The sequence below is a fragment of the Emys orbicularis genome, chromosome 8 (genome assembly GCF_028017835.1).
Source record: "Emys orbicularis isolate rEmyOrb1 chromosome 8, rEmyOrb1.hap1, whole genome shotgun sequence".
NCBI lineage: Eukaryota > Metazoa > Chordata > Testudines > Emydidae > Emys > Emys orbicularis.
In genome coordinates, this window is record NC_088690.1 from 11,746,537 (window position 1) to 11,763,789 (window position 17,253).

Below are 17,253 nucleotides of genomic sequence, written 5' to 3' on the forward strand. Positions count from 1 at the left end.
GAGGGAACGTCCTCTCATGGATCAGTAAATGGTTAAAAGATAGGAAACAAAAGGTAGGAATAAATGGTCAGTTTTCAGAATGGAGAGAGGTAAATAGCGGTATCCTCCAGGGATCTGTACCAGGACCAGTGCTGTTCAACGTATTCATAAATGATCTGGAAAAAGGGGTAAACAGTGAGGTGCCAAAATTTGCAGACAGCACAAAATTATTCAAGATAGCTAAGTCCAAAGCAGATTGCAAAGAGTTACAAAGGAATCTCACAAAACTGGGTGACTGGGCAACAGAATGGTAGATGAAATTCAGTGTTGATAAATGGAAAGTAATGCACATTGGAAAACATAATCCCAACTATTCATACAAAATGATGGGATCTAAATTAGCTGTTTTCAAGAAACAGATCTTGGAGTCATTATAGATGGTTCTCTGGAAACATCCTGTAAGTGTGTAGCAGCAGTCAAAAAAGCTAACAGAATGTTAGGAATTAGGAAGGGGATAGAAATAAGACAGAAAATATCATAATGCAACTATATCAATCCATGGTATGCCCACACTTTGAATACTGAGTGCAGTTCTGGTCACCCCATCTCTGGAGTGGCATGTGGAATACTGTGCCATGTGGGCGCCACTCCAGAGGGCGCCAGAGCCCGTCCCCTACGGATACTGCTGAGGGAAAAAGTTCTGGCACCAGTGCATGTGGCGAGCACACACACCTAATATGGAATGGACATGAGCAACACATCTCGAAGAACACCAGTTACGGAAAAGGGAACTGTCTTTGCTTTCACCTAAAACTCCTTTTTCTTTTTTAGATCTCAAGCACACCCATACATATGTTGTTGCAGTAGGTTTAGAGCATCTATGTGGGAGGCTCCTCAGACGTAGTTGGTTAAGCTAATACTGCATATGTTCAGTGTCAACTTTGAAGATTTTTCCAAAGCTGCAAAATCCATTTCTTTTTCCAGGAGTGTCTAGGGTTACCATATTAAAAAAATAAAAAAAGAGGACACTCCACGGGGCCCTGGCCCCGCCCCTTTCCCACCCCCGGCCCTGCCCCAACTCCGCCCCTTCCCCGCCCCTTACCCAAAGTCCCCGCCCTAACTCCCCCTCCTCCCTCCCAGCCACGCGAAACGGGCTGCCCGAGTGCTACCGGCTTCACGGTTTGCCAGGCAGCCCCCAGACCCTGCGCCCCCGGCCGGCGCTTCCCCAGCGCAGCCAACCCCTCCCCAGCCCCCTCAGTTCCTTGTCTACTGCCTTTGGCTTTGCCTTTCCAATTTTTGAACATCCTTTTTGAAGTGTGGACACCAGAACTGGACATAGTATTCCAATAATGGTCTTATCAATGGTGCATACCTCCTCCCTACTCCTAGTAGCTGTTCTGCTGCTTATACATCCAAGAATCACATTAGCTCTCATAACATATTTGGGTTCACTTCTGTTTCCTCCGGGCTTGATATTGCTGGGAGATGCTGGGGGGGGAGGGGGGGAAGAGGAAGGGAGTGTAGGGCTGGCTTCAGCTCTTATTGGTTGGACCTTATAATTAACCCTCTGCCTGTTCAGTTTTCAAATATATAGAATGAAAATTTCAGATGTTTTTATTAATATGTTCTATTGTTTAAACAGCCTGTGTTACTCTGCAATTCTGCTTCTGATGACAGCTCACTTTGTGGAGTTCCTATAGCTGGCTGAGTAAAACACTAGCAGTCTGAAATAGAGGCCGACAGAGTTAAATAAGTGGCCTAGAAAAGAAAAACAATCTGCATTGTGACACACCCTGGCAAAATTCAAAAGCAGTATACAGTTGTTATCCTGGGAACCAGTATTTAAGTCTTTCCCCCAGGGACATTCCAAAGCAGTTGTGCCACAGAGGTCTCAGGTTACCAGAGACATTTTGGAGCTGAGGTAGGACTGAAGCTCTAGGGCAGATTAACCAGTACTTTGGTATTTCTGGTTAGGATTAGCTGAAATTTTGCTTGTCACAGAGCTTGGGTAGAAGTTCAGGATTTAAAGACCCTATTGGGCAACACATTCTGAATTGACAATTAAAACTATTCTTTTTTGTTGTTTGTTACAGAGATGTGCGTTCTTTAATTTTGGAGCATGGCAAGTGGTCTATGATAGATAGATACAGGAGATTAATGAAGGGCCTTTACACTGAGTCGCTCTCATCCTTTGTTAAGGGCTTCAAATCACATCTATATGTGGAGGGGCTAGTGCAAGGAAACTTCACAAGCAGAGTGAGTACTATTCTCAGCAGCTAGGGTGACCAGATGTCCCGATTTTATAGGGACAGTCCCGATTTTTGGGTCTTTTTCTTATATAGGCTCCTATTACCCCCCCACCCCCGTCCCAATTTTTCACACTTGCTGTCTGGTCACCCTATCAGCAGCTGAAGCCTGAAGTCTATATTAACTGGTCAAACCACCACTTTTAGAAGTTGTTCAAACACAATTGCCACAAACCCCATTTATAACACTGGTTTGCCAGTGTATAACTTTGCTTGCACTAGCAGTTTTAGGGGTATTTCACACCAGTGCAACTCACCCTGTTAACCAGGGCCGGTGCTTCCACCAGGCGACCCTAGGCGGTCGCCTAGGGCGGCAGGATTTGGGGGGCGGCATTTTGCCGCCCTCGGCGGAAATTCGGCGGCAGGTCCTTCACTCGCTCCGGGACCTGCCGCCGAAGTGCCCCAAAGACGCGGAGCGGAAGGACCCCCGCCGCCGAATGCTCAGAGGAGGAGCGCTGCCGCCTAGGGCAGCAAAAACCCTGGCGCCGCTCCTGCTGTTAACACTGTGGGACATCAAATGTAGACTGGCCACTGACGATTTTCCCCCCATGTTGTTTAAATATGTTCAGTAATTTTTAAACTCTGTGGTGGTAAAAAAGGCCAAAGCCTGTTCGTACTTGTGCGCCCAGTGTTTGTTACCAGTGGAGCTCCCCGGGTGCTGGTACAACTGGGGAAAACTTCCCTACAACTGCCAATGTAGATACAGCCTATGTAGCAAGGTCAAACCATATTAAGCCTCGCTAGGGTCCAATTCTGTTATCTTTACTCACACAAAACTCCTATTGAAGTCAGTGAAGGCTTTTTCCTGGTGACTGCTGGATCCAGCCATAGGTCTGACCTAGTCTAACTGACTTTTTAAAACATGGATATAACAGGGTTTGGCCCCATTGATACAGTGTCACAAACATTGTTGTGTAGTCAGTGAGTATGGGGCATGAACCCACTTGCTGTCTTCACTTTGTGTTTATCAGTTTTTCCTTGATCGGTAACGTTTGTCCTTGGATTGTCAAGCCTTTTGAGAAATACACCACTAAATTGGTGGGAGTGGGGATTCTTGTAATGACAAACATGGGCATTGGCTTTTAGGAGAAATTGAGGTTTAGCTATGGGTATTATGGAGTCTTTGAGATGTTTTGCACTAAGTGCTGTAGTTTGTGAATTAAATAAATCTCAGGACCCTGGATGCCCTGCAGTTGCACAGTGAGGTCCTGCAGCACTTACCATAAACTGCTGTTTTTCTCTTGTTTGTTGGCACTGCCTCAGCAGCAGGGCCGGCTCTAGGCACCAGCAAAACAAGCTGGTGCTTGGGGTGGCACATTTTTAGGGGCGGCATGGCCGGCGCCAGAATGCCGCCCCTAAAAATGTGCCCCGGCCGCCCTAGTTCACCTCCGCTGCTGCCGCTTGCGCGCCATGGCGCGCGAAACAGCTGATTCACATGCCGCTGCTCGCCCTCCCTCCCAGGTTTGAGAGCCTGGGAGGGAGGGGGAGACTCCGAGTGGCCGCGGCGCGCGCCGCTTCTCCCCCTCTCTCCTAGGCTTGAGAGCCTGGGGGGAGGAGGCAGGGATGGGGATTTGGGGAAGGGGCGGAGCTGAGGCGGGGCCGGGGGTGGGGTAAGAAAAAAACGGGGGGGGCGGCCAAAATTGTTTCTGCTTGGGGCGGCAAAAATCCTAGAGCTGGCCCTGCTCAGCAGGGCCCCAAGCTGCTCCTTCGCAGATTCCCCCTGACTCCTTTTGTGCATATCCCTTGCAGCTTAGCGTCTCAGCAGACTCTGTAAGTCATTTCTCTCATTCCCTTTCTTCTTTCTTGGCTTCCACGTTGGCCTTGTTGAGAGGCTACAAACTCCCAAGCAAGAGACTGGATTGGAGATGTCTGTTTCTTCCCACAGCATAATATAGATGAGATCATGCTGTCACCTTGTAGGGGAAGGGAGAGACTTGGCGCTGGGCTAGCCTCCCGCCAAAATGCTGTACTATGTGGCAAGGCTGGGGAGGACTGGACAGTTCTGTATTTGCTGGCCCCTTTCTGGATGGGTGTAGAATGTATTGGAGCTGATGCTTAAAGGGCTAATCCCATTCTTCTAAATAAAGCTATGTTTATGTTTTATCTCCTAGGAATCAAAGGATTTTCTGAATTATGTTGTTCTGTGAGTATCTCTCTTTGGTTCTTTCACCTTTCACCCTTGCGAGCTATAATTATATTACAAAGTTATAAGTCTTGGTTAACATTTTCTTTTCCTTTGTGGTGTGGAGAAGAATGTTGTAAACAATTGGAATTTCCATTTTTTAAAAAGAAATGTAGTAACTATATTGTCACTATTTTCTGGAAATCTTCTGGTTTTGGTGTTCGGATCTGATGGTGGTTCAAGTAGGATGTGATTTTAGATTTGTTGTAGAAGGGGGAGGGGATTGAAGCTGTTTTGAGTATTGAGGTATCTAGATTATGAAGATTATGGTTCTTTGTTTTGGGTTAAGGAATGGGCAAGTGTTTAACACTTTGCTGTTTGGACTCCCTTCAGAAAACTGCAGTTCCTTCCCTTGCCACACCCATGTCCTGTTCAATTTCGGGTGGTAGACCTGCCAAACACACACCTACTCTGCAAGGTGAAAACCCTTAACAGAGGTGATGCCAACTCTGAAGTGACAGTCTATTATCAGGTAATGTGTTAAGCATTTGAGTATACTCATTTATTTTCCTTGTGATGACTGCTGCTACTTGTTATGCCGTCTGGATTAGGAAAGCAATCAGCATAACAATTCTCCAACCATTATTTTAAGAATATGTCTTGAATTCTAGTGATTCCATAAACACATGAACAAGGCCCAAGTTGCTAAAAACCCTTAATGAAGTTATAGTCTGTATTATTTTGTGTGTGAAAGTTCTAGATCTATTATGCCTTATGCAGACATGTTCCATCCACTTCCATCCTGATACTGCCTTTCTTCCTCACCTTTTCTCCCCCAGATGGTGCCTGTTGATGCCCCCTATTCTTTGATTACCTCAAGATTGTCTTTTTACCCATTCTGGTCCCTTTGCCATGAGCAGCCCTTGTCTTCCACTCAGAGGGCTACTTTGAGGACACATTGGAGGCCAGAAAGTCTGATTGCTTTTTTTATTGCAAATTGCAATGTACTTAATGGTGAAATCCACTCTGACTGGTTCTCTCTCTCTCTCTCTCTCTTAAAAAGACCCCTCTAGTTACTTGGACCATAGCTCTTAGCTCCATGAGAAACCTCTAAACTGTTTTCAATTAGTGTTTTTGTTCTTTTAGTCGGGGGCTAGGAGTTTAAGAGAATACACCCTTATGGAGCTGCTTGTGGTAAGTTTTGTTCCTTTCCTAATAATGCTTGAGTGTTTATTAATGCGTGCCCATAGAAGGAGCACCTGTGTCCTATATATGATAGCGTCTGCCATGTAAACAATGGCTGGTGTCAAGATGAGACTACAGATCTTAATGATAGATGTGACCCACTCGAATTAGCCTTTTATTTCCCCTATGGGTATAGGTGTTTGAAGCATAATGTCAGGAAAACCCAATGAGCAGTTTCACTCATGAACTCAGTGAAGTAAACTTTCTTCCTATCAAACTTCCTGAATAGCAGGATATCTTGTAATTCGGTTACATGGTTATAGTTTTACTCCATGCTAATTCCTTTCTGGGGTGAGGGGATTCATTGTGGTTTAGGCTTTCCATTGTTTCTTGTTTTGATCATTCTTCGGTACTGAGTCTGAGCAAAAGCAGCCATTGTGGGATATCTGTTGCTGTAAGTAGGAATGTCTTCTGACTGAACTCATGCTGTATTCAGATGCACATGGAGGAGCCTTGCTTCAACTTTCTGCGAACCAAGCAAACCCTTGGGTAAGTTCACTGCATTGAGTACAGTTCCTGTTCAACTGCTTTATCATATATGATAAGTCCTGTGTACTTTGTTACTATGGAAACTCCCTACTGCATGATAACTAACTCCTGGCACAGTGTGGCGGAAAGTACAGTATAACATCCTAAAGCCAAAACCAGCAATTTCTTTGGTGCCATATAAAAATGGCAAGGTTATGTGCAGTAAAGCTACTCTAAACTGGTCAAGTTACTCATCAGAAAAAATAATTGTCAGCAAGGTCTTGTCCTCCAGGTTAGAGTCCATAACCAGAAGGTAACATAATTTGACTAAGCAGAAAACTATCTCTCTAGCTTGGTGTTCAGCACTGACTCTGGCTGTGGAGCTAGACTTCCTCAAAAGTAACATGCCTTCACTCTGTCTTCCAAGTAGCTACCACTGTAGCTTTCCCAGGACCACGTATGTAAAGGGTGGGGATTGCTGAGCTTGAATTAACTCCTGTCACAACTGCAGCTACAACCCCTTCTACTTAGGCTCTTTACTGTGAACTAAGAGGCTCCAATAACCCTGACTGCACAGTACCTGGACTATGGGTAATGGTATGATTCTGTCATGGAGATCACGGATTCTATGACTTTCTGGGACCGCTGGGACTTCTTCCGCTATGGCAGGGCTGGAGCACCTGTCAGCCCCAGGGCTGAAGGAGTGGCCGGGGTTGGGTCAGCCCCTTGGGGCTGGAGCAGTGGCGGGGTTGGAGCCATTGCTGGAGGTAAGTCCCTGGGCCACCGGAGCAATGGCTGGTGATTGGCCTTGGGGCTTCCAGAGCAGCTGGCCAGTGGGCTGACTGCCAGAGCAGCAGTCCCCAGGGCTGAAGCAGCAGCTGGGGTTAGGTCAGCCCTCCTGAGGCTGGAGCAACTGTCTGAGGTCAGCCCCTTGGCAGTGCTTGATTGTTAGTCCTCCCCCACCCCGGATATTTTTAGTAAAAGTCAGGGAAGGGAGAGATCACGGGCTTCCATGAATTTTTGTTTATTGCCCACATCCTGTCCCTGACTTTTACTAAAAATACCCATGACAGAATCTTAGCTTTTACTAAAAGGGTTCTTGTAATTTCACAGATCTGGAGTGCAGGATTTCTCAGAACACGAGTACTCACCTTAGCTTGTTTGCTGAACAAGAAAAGTCCAAGGCCACTTGATTCAAGAGATTGGATATTTGTTGTTTCAGAGGGAATCTTGAATTGATAGCTGCCTCATTGCTAAAACCTTAGATCTATGTATTGACAATATTCTAATTTAGTAGTTGTGGATGGTAAATGTAAAGTGACTTGTTCTTGTGAACTTTTTTTTTCTCCTTTTGGTTTAAGCTACCATGTGTACCCTACATGTAGAAATACATCTGGGATTCTTGGGTTCTCTGTTACCGTAACCACACAAGCAACCAAGAACAAGTGAGTTTTTTCTGGGTATATCTCATTTAATCAATTCCAAGGCCTCGGGCATTGGTGTACCTCAGTTCCTCCTCCTGTTTTCTGCCTGGGGCATACAATAGTTTAATCTCCAGAGGGCTGTAATTCTTTGCTTTACTTCCAGTTATTGGGGTTAGTGTGGTGTGGCTGGGTGATGTTGGTTTCCTTTGACATACTGGAGGTTAGACTAGATGCTCTGGTGGTCCCTTCTGTCCTTAAACTGAATTTATTACTCTTAATAATTTAAAAGAATGGTTAAACTGCATGTTAGTGTTTCCATCTCAGGGGCCTTTGGCCTTCTGTGGCTTTTCAGAGCTAACCTTTGCAGATCTCAGCTGAAGTAGTAGCTGTCTACCACCTTGTAAGCATATAGCCAAGTAATATTTCAGGACCCCTGACGTTTTTCCACAGTACTTTAGCACTGAGATCTGTCTTGTGGCAATCTGTCTTGGACTGGTTACAGAGCTTCCATCCCAGAGAGAGATACAGGAGATGTGTTCTCTTTAAGATATCTTTAATGCACCGCCAGTTAGAGCTGTTGTATGTGCAGATAAGATATGTTATACATGGCTCCACCTAGTGGGTAACAGTAAATACAGTTTAGCATTCCATTACATCTCCCTCTTTAAGTTTTACATTCCTACAATTTTACAAAATGTACACCATCATGCTGTCTTTAAAGTTCAGTACATATAATTTTGTTAAGTGTTTCTGAATTGTATGGGTTTTCTAATTACACAACCCAGATGTGTAACAACTTGGTCATTTGGCTGTCCATTAATTGCAATTACTGTCTCTGGTCAGTTTGGAGTCTTTGAGTCATCATCTTCTTTTTCTGCATCTGCCATGTGTAAAGTTTGCTCTGTTGATCTCAGATGATTTCAGCTCTGAGAGGGGTTGAAGTCTATGGTAAGTCCCTTCTGTTACGATTGTCACATCTGCTTCTGAGTCAGTTTTAAAGTCAATAGTCTTTCCATTAATATTCAGTTTCACTCTCCAGGCAGGCTCTGTGTGATCATATGAGATAGATCCCAGAAACAGTGACGCTTGATTGTCTGTCTGTAATATGGGTCAACTCCCTGACTGCTTTGGTGCAGCAAAGAGCTGCAAAATGTCTGTATTTTGTGCATTTATTATATCTTGCGCCTTTGGCTGTACATATATGTCTTGGGCTATGAATTTTTCCACATCTCCTGCATTTAGGCTGAAAGGCTTTGTAGCTAGCCTGGAATTTGTCCATTTTATTCTCAGGGGTCTTATGATAATTACTTTCAGCAGTTATGCTGCATCTTTTACAGCTCCTAAGCTATTTCTTGCTTTTCAAGTTTGGTGAATTGCTCTTGGTTTTGCTGTTTCACCATCTCAGACTAGTTTGCTATTTGAATAGCTGTGTGTAGGGTTAAATCTGTTTTTAATTTTAGCTGCTGTGAAAGATTTTTATCTGCAAGCTCTGTAACTAATCTATCTCCAATATTTTCATGTTTTACAGTCTCAAAAACAGTTTTCTGTCAATGCAAGTAAAGCTGTGATAAAAGATTCAACAGATTCTTCTGGTTGTTGAATTTTTTGGTGTAAACATGCGCTTTCATAAATCACATTTCTCCGAGGTATAAAGTATGCATCAAAGATAGACAGAACCCTTTCATAGTCATTTCTGTGACTGTCTTCAGTAAATGTAAAATCTTTAAAGATATGCTTCTCCATAGCATAAATTAAAGAGCATGTCTGTATGTTTCCAGTTTCCTTGTGGAGTTTGGTTGCAAAGTAAAATCTTGCAAAATGTTACTTCCAGTCTGTCCATTGCACCATCTAGTGGCTGAACTGTGTAATACAGTTTGCCTGTACTGAAAAGTGTCCTCATGGCTCTCACACAATAGAGCTGGTCCTGGATTCTTCTTCCCATTTGCCAATCTGTTTAGGAGCAGAGTCTGATGTCCATATTACAAGTATCACACCACAGACTCACCATTTAAGTTAAAAATGGTAAAATTCATTTGCAAATTTAACACCATTAATCTGGGCTTGAATAGGGACTGGGAGTGGCTGGCTCATTACAGAAGCAGCTTTTCCTCTCCTGGAATTGACACCTCCTCATCTGTTATTGGGAGTGGACTACATCCACCCTGATTGAATTGGCCCTGTCAACACTGGTTCTCCACTTGCGAAGTAACTCCCTGCTCTCCATGTGTCAGTATATAATGCCTGCATCTGTAACTTTCACTCTATGCATCTGAAGAAGTGAGGTTTTTACCCATGAAAGCTTATGCCCAAATAAATCTGTTAGTCTTTAAGGTGCCACCAGACTCCTTGTCATTTAAGTTAGGTGACTTCTTATTTTTCAGTGCGTAAAATGCCCCTATCAGCCTCATGACATATGTATTGTTTTAACATATCGACTTTATTTGATAGAGAATTTACTGAAGTTTTAAGAAATCAGTGATTAATGGTGAAAATTTTGAGCATGTGTGACTCTGATCAACCAGTGGTCTTCATCATGCCACACATTGTGTTCTATTTAAGGCAACAATGATGTGCTTATACTGCCTCCAACTTCATTTACCACTGAACTGAGTGAAGCATTTTAATTTTCTTGCTGGGTTTATTTCACCTTTGATTTTTATTGTCCATTCTGCTAGGGTGCTTAAAAGATGACTCTTGCATGCCTTCTCTCTGAAGCTATATGCATGTGTGGTATTAAGTTAGCTCCATAGAATGCACTTCTTTAGTAGATTCTGTGTAATTACAGCCATGACTCATACTTTCCACATACAGTTTTAATCTTAGGCTCTAATGCTACAAAGAGCTCAGATGGAGGGGGAAAGGTCAGGGTTCCCTTTTCGTCTACACCTAGTCCCTAGGGGCATTGTGGAGACTCTCCCTCTGAAATCCTGGTGGGTGGTCAGTAGTAATTACTAAAGTGCACTGCAAGGTGTTTGCTCGTGAGGGGGCTTGGCACACTGCTTCCCCACGCTCACTTTTCAAGATCATCACTTTTGCGAAAACTCCTCCTTGTCTCTATTTCAGTGTCACACGGCACAGCATTTCTAATGTTTTATGACACACACAAGACCATTAGACTACTGTATATTAAATGATATTTGACATACTTTTCATAGGCCAGTAAAACCCATCTCAGTTTTCAAAGATCTAAGTGAATGACCTTTCAAATGCTGTTTTATCTTAAACTCAGAGTTCACGATAAACTGGTTTGATTCAACATCTTATCACTGATTTTAAATAGATTTATTGCTAATTTTTAATTTTTAACAAAAACAGAAGCAATCTGGAAACAATAATAATATACAGCCTTCTTTTCTTTGTCTCTGCACCCCTCCAAATTGCTGCATGTTTTTTCCTTGGAAATATCAGCCCAATGGACATAGCAGTTGGGAAACACTTGTTTAAACAGCTGTCACACCTATATCACACCTGCTTCTCTACAGTCCTTTAGCTTGTGTCTGGAACCCCAGGCTCATGCTTTCTCTATGGCTTAGGACTACTTGCTAGCAAAATTTCTGCCATGCCATTACCAGTCAGGAATTAAAAGAAGTAGAAGTAGTATTGGCTTCCTGCACATAAATCTTTAGTGGTCTTATATGAAAGGACTGGCTAGCTTTATTTGTCAAGTTATCTTATTTCTTAGGACAGGGAAAGGTTACAAATTGAAACTGATAATGTCTTTCCTTTGTATGCTCCTTAGCAAACAGGTTATGTTCTATGGACCACCTGTGCCTCTCAAAAATCGCATTTTTCCTCTTCCCTTCTTGTTTAGTTTCTCCTTAGGATAATGAAGGACTCACTTGTGCAAACAGCAAAGCATGTTCTTAGCTCCTGAACCTCCAGATTTAAAACTATTGATTTCCCCCCACTTATTTATTAAGTTCTGCCAATGTTATTCATATGGTTCCTAATATTTCCCTTATTCCTTTCAGCTCTGAATTTGTTGACAAGAAAATAGAAGAATTTCTTTTGTACTTTGAGGGGAAAATGAGGCTTTTAACTGAAAAAGCATTCAGGACTCAGGTAAAAGTGGAAAAGCAGCCCCAACACAGCCTCATAAGAATGGCTCTGATCTTCCCATATTGTTAAAAACAGAACATGCAAGCTCTTTGGAGAGGGAGAAAGTGGAAGCGATCAGATACTGGTGCTGGAGCTCCTCCTTGGTCATGCTTCCAGGCATTGGCTGCAGTGCACAGTAGCATTTTCTGAAATTGGCACTGGACAGGGTACTTTGATTTTTCCCCCTTTTTTGGACTCTTCCCCTCCCGGGATGGGACTCCTGTTTTTCTGAAAGGCTCCAGATGAGCTCAGGGGACACATGCAGCCTTGTTCAATGGACGCTACGACTATTAGTAATTCAGTACTCAAAGCAACCTTAGAGGCCAACAGTTGCATTTAACACAAGTTCAACCTTTGCTTTGAATCATTCAATACACAGCAGCCTGAGCCTAGCTAAACCCTGTTGAAGCAGAATCCCACCCCTTTCCCGATATGGTGGCTTCCGTGTAAGAGTAATAATAATCAGTGTGCTTTTACAGGTCAGTGCTCTAATACATATTAAAGAATGTGAAGATTCCTATCTTGGAGAAGAGGTGGATAGAAATTGGAATGAAATAATGACTCAGCAGTATCTTTTTGACAGACTTGCCCATGAGGTAGTGAATGAAACTTAAATGTCAACCAATGTTATTGTCTTACTATGTCTCACTAGATACTTATATTTGAAATATAGAGTGAAATTCTGGCTCAATGAAAGTCAATGGTAAACTCTCTCTGACTTTACTGGGGCCAGGGTTACATCAGTACTGAATATTGCTTCTTGAATAGAAAGTTTAACATCTTGTCAATACTTAAGCACCAATTTATAGTGACCTTGTATTAGGAATTAATATGGAGCCCTAGAGGGTGGAGTCAGTACCTCAAGGTCTGAATGCATTGTGACCTGGAGAGATCTGTATAAAGAAATCTTTATTTTAAGTGTGTCAAGATGAATAGTAGTTACAACTTGAACCGGATTTTCAGAATTCATAGAAACGGCTAGCAATTCCATTTCATAAGCATCAGCAAGTGTTTCTGTCACTAACTGCTGCTTTCGGGATTTAAAATTTTGCTACAAGTATTTGTTCTGGGATGGAACTGGAGGATAATGGCAGAAGACTAGTAGAAACGTTCAAAATACTGTTCAACTGTTGGGAATTAGGTTGCTTTTAAAAGATGTGTCTGAAATTTGGACATTTGAAAAGTGTACTCTTGTGGGTTTTAGGTTGAAGCACTACGATCACTAACTAAGTCAGACCTAGTTGACTGGTTCCAAGCTCATAGAGGCAAAGAGAGGAAAGCACTCAGTATACATGTGAGTATGTTTGGAATCATCGTGATGTTAGATGAGATTGCTTCACACCATTGAGTTAACAGTAACTTCCTTATTTAATTTCTAGGGCCTGTCCTTTTCTTCTTTCCCATTCTATGACTAACTTCTTTTAAAATAGACTCTTGTGAAGAGGCTTATGTAAGTCATCTTTGCAGCACTTTGAAGCACCCTAGCAGAATGAACAACCTTCACTTTTAAAAAAGTAATTAAATGATAAAATTGAAAATATCATTTCCTATAGCTATTAATATCTGAACTCTTGTTACTGCTTTAAACCCATGTCAGAGGAGAGGAATACATCTTAATTTTGTCTATATAAAGTTTTCATAGTATTAGGAATAAATTACTTAACTCTGAAAGTTGCAGAAAGAAGTAAAAGCCTATGGATATATCTACACTGGAATCGGAGGTGTGACTGCAGCAAAGTGTAGACATACTGGAGCTAGTTTTGTTCTCTAGCTAGTGTGAATAACAATAATAGTGAAGCACTGGCAGCACAGACTGTACAAACCCACCTAGAACCCTGGGTATATACTTGAGTGGCTATCAGCTAGCCCATGCTGCTGTGGCTTTACTGCTCTTGTTTGAGCTAGCTAGATCAACGCTAGCTCAGGTATGTCTACATGGGCTGCGGTCATACCTCTGATTGCAGTGTAGACATACCCTTAATTTGGTCTGTACTGCTATAGTTATTCAGTGTCCATGGAGTCCAGATTTAAACTTAATGTTTAGCTAAAATATGCTTAAAATGACCCACTCTTACCCTAGATTTTAAGCATCCAAACTTTTACTGTCTTCTTGGTAACCCTCTGGCCTTTGAATTTTCAGGTGGTTGGATTTGGTAAACAAGAAGGCGACTCAGATGTTCAACAGTCCTTACTTGGTGAAATATATCAACTCACATTCTTACCCCCTTCCTCCTATATGAAGAATATCAGTTACATCAGGGACATTAGAAATTTCACATTAATGCTTAACCTCCTCCCTTACCACAAGATATTAAAATAAATTATAGTTGTTTTCCCCTGCATTTAAGTGTAGTTTAAGTAATTTTCAGTTTGAGAACACTGTGAATCATTTAGTCTCACTAAATGAATTTGTATTGTCAGCAGCGGTAGATGAGTTCTTCCCTTATTTCAATGAAGCTTTGTAGCATTGTACATCCACTTTGCTCTCTCCCACTCCTTCTCTGAAATCTGAAACAAATTTATTTTTAACAGTTGTTAATGGAAAGTATAACTCCTGTCCCCATTCTTAACATACTTCAAGTCATTTTCCCTCCCTTGTTTTTTATTGCGTTCTTATTGTATTCAAGACAACATGCTATGTAAACTTAAAACATTAATAATCTAGTCTTTATATTTTAGACACACTATTTCAGAGATCTCTTTGAACTTTTCATTACTCTGCAAAAGTACTTGTAAGAGCCTTAAAGAGATACTGCACCATATCAGCAAATTTCTGCACTTAAAACTTGCCTTCAAACAGCTTTTTAACCAGTGGGCCGTCTCACAGTCCAGAATAGCCTCCATCCACTCTTGCACTAGCCACGCACCCAACACATCCTGGCACCAGTGGCTGCACAGGAGGGCAGCATAGGACCATCTGCGCTGCTGGAGCAATTCCCAGGGGGTATTTTGGCCTCCATTATGCTATGAGAGCAGCATAAAGGGATCATAATGGCACCTTGTGAAATAATTTTTATCTCTGCAAAGGGATTGCAAAGTAGGTGTAAAATGCTACAGATCAGAATGGTAGCATTCTACATCCACTTTGCATAGGGGAGACTACACAATGTGCCAGGCAGCAAAGAAACAGGCCCTAAGCATTTAAATCATGGTTACAGCTTTATTTTCTAGTTTCGAAATGATAGAATGACTTATCTGATTTCATGCCATCTGTGGGATTAGCAAAACCAGAGAGACTAATAAACAGCAAACATGACAAATTAATGATGCAGAAGTAATGTGCAGACAATTCAGGAGGTCAGGCTGTTAAAGGCAGGGGACATATGACAGTCATTGCTAACAGCTCATAAATAGACTGATTGTTAGCTCTAATGCAGATTGTCATCCAATTGTCTCATTGTACAGTTGACTACAACAATTTTCACACTCCACCTAACCTTTTTATTGTAAGAAACTCCCTACCATCAAAACTCACTATCCTTTAAATAAACACATTAGCCTTCCTCCTGCTGTTCATTTTCTTATCAACACTGAACTCACCATTCAGATCAGGTTCAGTGTTTAGACCAAAATTATACCCGGAAGTACCAACAGTTTGAAGAGAGCTCTGGATTATATGAGAAAAATGTATAGGGTCAGAGATTTTTCACTTAGCTGGCACTAATTGTCTCTTTGTTGGGCACACTTTCAGCAAAGGCCAGAGACTGAATGAGTCGTGAAATAGACTATCAGTTCATCCCTAGAGGTGTTTTTTCCCCATAGTATAGGGAAGCTGTAAATGTAAGTTGTATAGCTCCACATAAACCTGTGGTCCTTAGACAAGGATGCGGAAGTACTGAACCAACCTGGAATTAGGGAAAACATTTTAGCTCCCTCCTTTCCCCAATCATGTATGATCCAGCAATATAACTGATTAAATGTTGCCATTTGTCCTGTTAAATTACCAAGGATATTTGCTTCCTTAAATTACTCTAACTCCTAGCTCAGTATAAATATTGTTGCCTTAACAGCTCTTAAAATGTTACAGTATTTTCAGTTCTTCCCCCCCCCCCCCCCCCGCCCCAACTATAGGTTTAAGGTGCCCTTTGTAAATAGCTGGCGCTGTGAAGCACAGAGAGAATGCTCTTTCACTGCTGTGTACAGTGAGTGTGAATTGATACATTAAGCCACGTTAAAGTTTTTTTGTTTGTTTCTAATCAAATTTCAGTATTCTCCAACTCTCACTTGATACCTGGCTAGCCATTACCCCATGTAAGATCCAGATCTCAGGACATTCCACAGTCTATAGCCTCTTGGTTTCTTCTGGCGGATGCTGCCACCAATTTTTAATCCAAAACCTTAAATCTTAATCCTTCAATCAGTACCCCTTCCTTCTGGAGAAATGGGTGGAACTTTTTTTTTCTGTTTCTGAATATTTACTGGCTGGCCAGAGATTATATTCAATCATAATTGCTATAATGAAACTAAAAGCAACAGTTCAATTATTTATATTTACTTGTTTGATCATTTAGTATGGGGGGCCCTGATTATGATTGGGGTTCCTGTGCAAAGCAGCAGCAATACAGATAGGAGGAGACTGTCCATCCCTCCATGGTTTACTCAGCTCCCACCAGCCCAAGACAGGTGACTGCCAGGCCTGGAATGTAAATCAGTGTTCCTAAGGCAACGCATTGCAAAAGGGTTTGATGTCAGTGGGTGGTCCAAAGGTCTGCCATGTGGATTGTAGAATTGGGGTCTTGGTGTAGAACTTTTAATTGATATTTTGTGGTGTACAACTTTTAGTTGATATTTTGTAGTCTACAGCAGAGATTTCCATGTTTTCTCATGTTTCTCCTCCTACAGTTCCTTTCTAATGATCACTGTTGACTCCTGTGTTGTTGGTTGGTTGGTTGTTTTTTGCTGTCTTTAAGGTTAATAGTTGAATTACTAATGCTTTCAATAGCCAGGAAGACTAGTAATTGTGGGCGAAATTCACCCCTGTGTGGAGAACCCCTCACAAAACATATGCACCAGTTAAGTTCTCAAGTAGGACCTTGTGCCTAGACCTTGGGTGAGTCTCTGCACAGGGGTGAATTTCACCCTGTAACGAGAAGTTTCTAACAGTTCATGGCCATGGAGGCACATTCTCCCTAGTCACTAGATAGGAATCGGATGTGGATTAGGAAGGAAATTTAAGACTTTTGTTCAAAAGACATTGTTCCCCTGCCCAGTGATCTAATGGCGAGCTGAGTCAGTACAAGGAGCTGATACATACTCCATCCAGAAGAGGGCAGCAATCCACCCACAATCCATTGATGTACAGTCATTGCAGATGCTGAAGAATTTATATAAAAACATAGATGTACTGTGTCTTAATGAAACTAGAGAACTCAGTGTTACCACACAGATGTATTTTAAATTGTCCCATGAGCCAGCTAAGATAAAATGTGTAAAAAGTGATGTTAGAATATATATATTTAAAAAAAAATTCTTGATAATGTAGCTAATACCACCTAAAGTTACCAGGAATGAAAAATTATAAATATAGTGGGAATGCCTGAAAACTTCTACCAGGATTGGGACTCTGATGTGCTGGGAATTGTTTCCCTTATTTGTCATTTTTTGCTATTTG

At 42.0% G+C, this 17,253-nt stretch overlaps 1 protein-coding gene across 1 annotated transcript in view; it reads left to right on the forward strand.

Annotated features, from left to right (window-relative positions):
* Window positions 1-13,962, forward strand: part of LOC135882292 (nardilysin-like) — a 77,110-nt gene extending 63,148 nt beyond the window's left edge. The window contains exons 22-31 of the mRNA XM_065409151.1: window positions 2,073-2,235; window positions 4,397-4,428; window positions 4,801-4,939; window positions 5,554-5,601; window positions 6,089-6,141; window positions 7,482-7,565; window positions 11,516-11,606; window positions 12,122-12,238; window positions 12,847-12,936; window positions 13,783-13,962. Of these exons, the coding sequence (XP_065265223.1) occupies window positions 2,073-2,235; window positions 4,397-4,428; window positions 4,801-4,939; window positions 5,554-5,601; window positions 6,089-6,141; window positions 7,482-7,565; window positions 11,516-11,606; window positions 12,122-12,238; window positions 12,847-12,936; window positions 13,783-13,962 (997 nt within the window). The remainder of the gene's footprint in view (window positions 1-2,072; window positions 2,236-4,396; window positions 4,429-4,800; window positions 4,940-5,553; window positions 5,602-6,088; window positions 6,142-7,481; window positions 7,566-11,515; window positions 11,607-12,121; window positions 12,239-12,846; window positions 12,937-13,782) is intronic.
* Window positions 13,963-17,253: the final 3,291 nt, after the last annotated feature.